Source organism: Argentina silus, assembly GCF_951799395.1.
Source record: "Argentina silus genome assembly, chromosome: 22".
In the NCBI taxonomy this organism is placed as follows: Eukaryota; Metazoa; Chordata; class Actinopteri; order Argentiniformes; family Argentinidae; genus Argentina; species Argentina silus.
In genome coordinates this window covers 11837473-11844972 of record NC_139676.1, presented here as the reverse complement: position 1 = coordinate 11844972, position 7500 = coordinate 11837473, and the positions used below count along the sequence as shown (strand labels likewise).

Below are 7500 nucleotides of genomic sequence, written 5' to 3'. Positions count from 1 at the left end.
GGCATGGAGAATCAACCGTTTGCTTTTGGACAGAATTCCATCTATGGTCACTTCATCAGACTGGTAAGAGGGTGTAAAGAGAACTGGCATAGGCTGGCGAGAGCCTCAAAGAGTCTGCGTTGGAGATGCTGGCGTTACCATGGCAAAGAGGTTCTCGTAGCCCATGACCTTCGTGGGCACCTTGGAGAACTTCTGGTCGAAGGCATCTGAGATGTTGTGGGCCGGGTCAGTGGAGATGATGAGGACACTCTCGCGCACCGCAGCGAGCTGGACAGCCAGGCTACAGCTGTGAAGAAGGAGAGTTTAGAAGTGCACAGACAGACAGACAGACAGACAGACAGACAGACAGACAGACAGACAGCTTAATGTCTATGATGTCAGCTCAATTAGACCTCTAATTGAGCGAGTAATTTTTGTTGCTCAAATTATTAATAAAACAACCATACTAATTGTGCGATTGCTAAATGCAGCGATCTTGTTTGCAGCAAGCTTTCTGTGATCATGTCATTTGTTTATATTGCTTTGTGGCTTCTATTTTGAAGAACAATTTTAGCCTATTTAGTAGTAAGTTAGCAGAAAAGTAGGAACCAGACATCCTGACGTCCATCGTGGACAGGATAAGCAGCTAGCCAGTGAGTCATATTGTTCAGGCAACAACAAGCTTTGACAGCCTATTTTGACTGACAGCTTGATTTAGTGCTAGTAGGCTAGCTAGCGAACAACATTTAGACATGTATTTCCATGGTTGAGAAGGATTAAACAAAGGGAAAATTTCTTGCGGGCAATTGCCATGTAGAACAATAATACAGCTAAATGTTTGTAATAAAGAACATGTTCTGGTTGATCACTTAGGTTATGGATTGAATTAATATCGGTAGTGTGTGAAGCTAGCTAATGCTAGCGGTGACAACTGCCAAATGACACTGAGTAAGCACCACGTGAAGAAAGCACATATTTCCATCTACTTACCTACAGGTCGTTTTGCCAACGCCTCCTTTACCCCCTACAAATATCCATTTCAGAGATTTTTGCTCAATAATGTTCTTCAATGTCGGTTCTAATGGCTCCACATCGGGCGCATCTTCAAATTCTTCTTCCAATGAAGCTGCCATCTTGTATGTGTGTATACACGGGTGACGGATCAGCAGTGGAATGTACCAACACTGGCAGCTGGGTGGAAAAGAGCTATCTTTTGGACTATACCATTTATTGGTACTGGATATTGAGTATATGCTACGTATGAACGATAACACGATGTTATTTGATGAAAACAAACACGTACCCAAATATAGACAATCAATCGCTTATCATTCCGTCACTAGGCCTGTCAGTGTCATTACTCACATTATTACATTAAATGTGTAATCGTCACTATCACACAACACTGTAAAAGATTGCATCATTTGTACTTAAAAATAACACTATGGATGGTTACAAGGAACAACAAAGCCACAGCTAGATCGTTATAATATGCAGAAAGTGTATTTCATATAATAGAAATGAGAGTAAGAAAAACAAAAGTTGGAAAATAAATGTAAAAATAAACATAGGCTAAGAGGGGGTGGATGGGCTACTAGGGACTAGGGTTGTGTTTGTGGTGGTCTTTGTGATACATATAGCAGAAATTGTAATCCTGCAAGGAGGGGTGTGTGCGTGTGCGTGTGCATGTGTGTGCGTGTGTGGTGGGATGATCTGTAAGATAGGTTTTCAGGTGGGTTTTCACTGGGGGGATGCTGTTGGTGCTGTGTGGTGGTAGGTGAAGTGTGTAAGGTGGGTGGGGTGCTGGAGGGGGGGGGGGTGGTTGTGTGTGGTGGTGCTGTGTAAAGTATGTGTGGTTTGTTTTGGAGTTGTGTTATGTTGTGTTGTGTGGGCGAGTCCTTGTCAGATGGTCCAGGGGCTTAGTAAGATACTCTGTGCTTCTTCTTACAGCAACACAAGCTGCAAAGACAACATCTGCAGAATCTTGCAAGGCAGCACTTCTTTTTCTTGTGCCTTGGGCCAGGGCCCATATATCTTGTCCAAGTGGGTGATTTCTTCTGGCAAGTCCTTAATGCCCTCTTGGTTAAGGTCTTTGTGATACATACAGCAGAAGTTGTAACCCTGAAGCAGATTTTCTGAACTGACAGAAAATACATAACACTTCATGTGTTACACTGTCAATCAAATCTAATTCAACTTCATTTATACATAGCATATTTCATACACAAATGCAATACAATGCCGTTTCCATGGAGAATGAATAAACAGTTAATACACCATTATAATAAATGCAATTGTTAGAGTAATATAAACAGGTAAACGTAGGCATTGACTTTGTATTTCACTGTCAGTTTCTTAAGCTTGATTGAGCTTCCACACTGTTTGATCATGGTGCTCTGGAGGTGAAAACATTAAAACACATGAACATGAATTAAAGGACTACACTCACCGAGCAGGGCCTCCCTTTGCTCTCAAAACAGCATCAATTCTTCATGGCATTGATTCCACACGATGTTGAAAACATTCCTTTGAGATTCTGGTCCATGATGACATGATTGCAACACGCAATTCCTGCAGATTTTTCAGGTGCTCTTTCAAGCTGTGAATCTCCCGTTCTACCACATCCCAAAGGTGTTCTATTGGATTCAGATCCGGTGACAGGGAAGGCCACTGAAGAACACTGAACTCATTGTCATGTTCATGAAACCGGTTTGAGACCACTTTTGCTTTGTGACATGGTGCATTATCATATTGGAAGTAGCCATTAGAAGATGGGTAAATTGTGGCCATGGAGGGATGCACATGGTCAGCAACAATACTCAAATAGGCTGTGGCATTCATTGGTGTTAAAGGGCCCAAAGTGTGCCAAGAAATCATTCCCCACACCATCTCCCTTCTTTCGTTTATCTGACATTCGATTTAAGAGGTAGGCCTACTCTTAACATTTAGGCCTAAATATGTTTATCAGGCTCTCATTTTAGTCAAGACATGTTTTACATTCACAGCGACAGTTTATTTATTTCAAAGACTAGGAGGTCCGATTTGCATGTACAAAACCACGATGGCTGATATAAAAACTATACAACTGAGCAACAAAGAAGGACGGCTATGTAAATTGTGTGTAGTTTGTATGTCAAACTATGGCAAGCTAAACTGAGGGCTCAGACAGGATAATTCCTCGTCGTGATGTCACAACTAGATGGCGCTCTGCACCAAGAAACAAGTTCCATTTGTCTGGATCAGAGTTGCGCTCTTGATTGCCCTCCTGTAATCAGGCATTCCATGCGTCATAGCATTCTGAATGACAAATGAAAAAAACAAAAACATCCCAATAGAAAAATAAACAATAGCACACAAGTTAAGTTATGGACTTAACAGTTTATTTCAATTTAGGTCATGAAGCCTATTCCAAGAATTAAAGCCTATCAGCATGGAAAACTAACTGGTGTGCTGGGCTCATTCTAAAACATGAAAAACACAATTAAATGCAGGAACAACATTGGACAATTGCCAAATAAATCCGCTTCTAAAAAGGATTTGTAGACCATTGAGACTTAAGCATGGAAACAATTGGTAGGCTATTACCACTAGCCCATTCAGCTGTGCCTTAATTACCATGAATCTTGAATCATCAGCAATTGCAAAACAGATTTCTGTAGGCCTACATAGCTACATTGACAATCAGATATGACTTTCTGTAACCATAGGCTAGAATACATGTTGATGACACTGTCAAGAAAGTTTATTTACATGAACATTTACACGCTGTAACTACGGGATAAGGCGCCTGTCGCCACATACACTTCTTGCTTGATCCAACTTTCCCCACCACAGTCGCCCTGTCGACTCTGGCCATCCCTTTCGACCCATCCCCGCCTCCCTCCTCGACTCCCCAACAGTGCCAAGCGAGGATCTTTATCTGTGTCACTTGGGCCCGTCGGCACGCCATTCCGCTGGGGAAAGAGCAACTTGGCGAACCGCCTGATTTTTCGCAGTCTGTGTGGCGTAGCCAGCGGGGCCAAAACACCGGACCCAAATCCACCCACTGATGGCGCAGTCCGCAAGTGGCCGAGCGGACCAACCAGTCACGGACCGTGCTGGCAACGTCCGAGGACAACAAACTCAGGTCCAAATCCTCTGCCTCCTTTTCTAGTTTTCGTTGGTAGCGCGCTGCGCCCTCGATGAGTTCCGGGGATGCGGGGAGGTTGAACCCCTTGTTGACGGTGGTGTAGTTTGGTAACGGCGCATCTGGAGCTAGTGAGTCTCTCCGCGACGCAGTTTGTCCAGACGCATCAGTATCGCTTCCCCCTTCGGACGTCCAGACCCCCGCTTCGGATGGACGCTCGATGGACATCCAGAACGGGTCAAAAGATGCCCCCAAAGTGCGCAGGAGACGTACGGGGCGCAGGTGTTTTGGTTTCGGTGTGTAATGGTAGTCCTCTTCGTTAATCGAGAGGGAATAAGGTCGAATCGGCTGCGAAGAGGACATAAAGCTGGGCCTGTCCCGAAGAAAAGTTAGATCCCATTCTGTGTATTTTTGCCCCAGCGCAGTTTCACTGCGAGTTTGATCCTGGTCTGGAGTAATAGAGGGCGCGCCGGTCGACCCATTCGGGAGGACAACCAAAGAGGCCCAGCACAGTATGGCGCCACAGTTCCTTGACCATTTTACCAGTGCGTTCATTTTCTCAAGAATCGATCCCAGAAGCTCACAAAAATCGTTCCACACTCTGCAGTCTCTCGCTTTGGGCTCTCTCAGTTGCAATAGTGCATGGAATATTTGCCCCCCATAAGATTTATATGAAATCAATAGGCCTGAAGGTTTTCCTATCCCCTAACTCTGGAGTCTCTTTCTCATAATGTCTGATTGGCTGTGAGCTGCACTGCGCCTTCCCCTCATGTATGTATATGTGATTGTTTTGGAGTCTCTATGTACCCAGGGTGAATCAGCAGAGACACAATAACACACAGGACAGAGCGTCTTATCATCCGAACAACAGCGAAATTATCAGCTATGACTGGAACAGGCAATACACTCTCCTCGCTCCCATCTCTCACGCTGTCAAGGATCTGGTGTTTACCGGCTGTGGTTGACTTACGGTTAACTTGAAATGCCCATAGGAGGGCATATAGGGGAAATATAGAGGCCCGGTCCAGAAACCAAACCCTGGCCCCTACGCCCCCTGAACAGTTGTGTGCTGTGGTAGACCTCAAAGGGTTAGGTAGGGGTCAGAGAGGCAGACAATGCTGGTGTGACAGTTGGTTTTCGGCGGTGAGAAAGTGGTAGAAATTTGAACTGACCTCCAAAATCAGGGGTCTGTGTCACTGTGACCTGCAGACACCGATAATTTCTCCCATACAATCCTATGCGCTGTACCAGGAATAGCCGGAGAGACATCATGCAAAGGAAGGCAGTATGTGAGTTCCCACTCACACTATGCCCAGATACGTTACGAACATAACAAACTAGCAACCCAGACCAAATACATTTGTCGGGACCAAGTGTCTTTTATTTAGGGTTGCTGGAATCACCTTTTCATGGCCAAAGCAACGCGCCAACAGAACAACAGAACTGATCGTTTTAACTATAATACTGTACCTCCACACACTTGTTTTCATGTATCGACTTAGTTTCGACTTCATTTCCATAATATTAAGCTTCATATATACATTTCATTCATTTTTGAATTAACAGTGAATCTCCATTCAAAAATGTCATATACTGTAGTTTTTTTTTTTTTTGCATTATTCAACTAGTCTTAGGATTTTCCACATAACAGCCTCTTGCAAATGCAGACATTAGCACTGAATGATGTAATAAGACCCCAAACAACGAAAGTGGAGGGAGCCTGACATACAGGAATGTGAAAGCGGAGCATCAACACGGTTGACATTACATACATGTTGGCATGGTAACGTGTCACAGCCATCACAGCATACATGATTGTCATCACGTCTTGGACTTGAACGACAACGCAAAAAAAAAAGAAATAAGACCAAAAAAAAAAACACTCAATCATTTCCAAACAGGAATACTGTATGATCAAAAAGGTACAGAGGCACTTTGACAATGTGTAAAGGCACTGAGTGTGTGTGTGTGTGTGTGTGTGTGTGTGTGTGTGTTGACCTGCTAGTCCACTTCTGCTGTATGATGCATCACCTCCCGCTCAGAGCGAGAAAAGCTGGTCATGTGACTTCTCTTGTTTCCGGGCGGATTGCGGTGGGGCCCTGGACGTGGCAGGGGGTTCGCTGCGCACGGCGGGAGTTTGGTCTACCACCTTCGCCCTTTCCTCAAGAAACTTGTCAAACTCTGAGAGAGAGAGAAAGAGTGTATAAATAGTGTGACTACAGGGACATTGATGTGTATACAGCAACAAGCAACATGGAGAATACCACCAAGAACAGCGCCATTGTGACAGACATCATTGTGACAGAGAAGGCCAATGGTAAGAGGGATGAGCGCTCACCTTCGCTGGTCACTCCTTCAGCGTCCTCTGCCTCCTGTGGCTGTGAAAGAAAACATGTACCACGTGAACTCATCAATGTTTTCGGGAAAAATGTTGAAGACACATATCCATGTAATTCTCTTACCGTTTCTGCAGAAAGCCATCTGTGAATTTCATCCATGGTGGAGTTCTTAGAAGTTGGGATCTATGAAAGAGAGAGAGGGAGAGAGGGGGGGGGGAGAAAGAAAGAAGGAAAGGGAAACAAAGAGGTATTTAAGAGTCTATGGAAAAACAATGGCATAATCTCTCCAGTGTCTGTTCTTCAGTGGGTCAGAATGCTTGTTTTCATTCCATCCAATTTCTGCATTACATCCAATTGAGCTGTTACTTAACTGGTCCGTGGATTTGACATTGGTTCATTCTTATCCGCACAAAGTCTGTCTGTACCCACAATAACAGTGTGAGGTCAAAACAGCAGCAATTACCTCAGCACTTAAATATCTCCATAAACATATTTGATGTATACAGTACATATATATCTATCTAGCTATATCTATCTATATATATATAGATAGATAGATAGATAGATTATATATAAAATAGAAAAAGTAATATGTCTGATATATGTTGTGAATACTTACCGCTCCAGTGACTTGTAACCTGGTGTCCAATGCTCCTGCCAGTCCCTCCACTGCCCCTGGGTCCTCATACCGCACACTAGACACACACACACACACATACACGCACACACACACACACACACACAGTGAGACTATGTACAGTATAATGACAGTCTGATATGGTATACATTTCCTTGTTGCGTTTTAAGGGCATACAGTATCTACTGTATAACGACGCCCCCCTGTTGCTCTAGCCCTGCGATCTGATCACCAGTCCTTCACCTCTTTCTCTGGTCGGCTAGAGAGCTGCCCCTGGTCTGGGCAAACATGTCAAACTCATCCTCCTCCGCAACACCTGATGGGAAGGAGAGAGCGTACGAGCGTAAATAAAAAATGACTGATTGCTTCTGTCTTAGTTTTTTGAATGCACACTTCAAGGGCAAGTGAAAAAAAAGAGT

General features: G+C 44.1%; 3 protein-coding genes across 3 annotated transcripts in view; all 3 read right to left on the bottom strand.

Moving 5' to 3' along the window:
• The window catches only part of get3 (guided entry of tail-anchored proteins factor 3, ATPase), a 4148-nt gene extending 3014 nt beyond the window's left edge, over positions 1–1134 (bottom strand). Inside the window, exons 1-2 of the mRNA XM_083693599.1 lie at positions 970–1134; positions 139–286 (exon numbers count right to left, since the gene is read on the bottom strand). Coding sequence (XP_083549725.1) covers positions 139–286; positions 970–1112 — 291 coding nt within the window. The 5' untranslated portion in view covers positions 1113–1134. The remainder of the gene's footprint in view (positions 1–138; positions 287–969) is intronic.
• A 2273-nt stretch (positions 1135–3407) lies between these two features.
• LOC310821917 (noggin-like) lies at positions 3408–5275 on the bottom strand. The gene has a single exon (XM_083694195.1). It carries the CDS (start codon positions 4658–4660, stop codon positions 3722–3724), a length of 939 nt encoding a protein of 312 aa, XP_083550321.1. The 5' UTR covers positions 4661–5275; the 3' UTR covers positions 3408–3721.
• Positions 5276–5450: 175 nt separating this feature from the next.
• LOC310821916 (target of Myb1 membrane trafficking protein) overlaps positions 5451–7500 on the bottom strand; it is a 6883-nt gene continuing 4833 nt past the window's right edge. The window contains exons 11-15 of the mRNA XM_083694194.1: positions 7325–7397; positions 7064–7139; positions 6568–6627; positions 6444–6483; positions 5451–6286 (exon numbers count right to left, since the gene is read on the bottom strand). Of these exons, the coding sequence (XP_083550320.1) occupies positions 6144–6286; positions 6444–6483; positions 6568–6627; positions 7064–7139; positions 7325–7397 (392 nt within the window). The 3' untranslated portion in view covers positions 5451–6143. The remainder of the gene's footprint in view (positions 6287–6443; positions 6484–6567; positions 6628–7063; positions 7140–7324; positions 7398–7500) is intronic.

Excerpts from the sequence above, each read along its gene's own strand:
- LOC310821917 (XM_083694195.1), bottom strand. The coding sequence starts at position 4,660 with ATGAACGCACTGGTAAAATGGTCAAGGAACTGTGGCGCCATACTGTGC.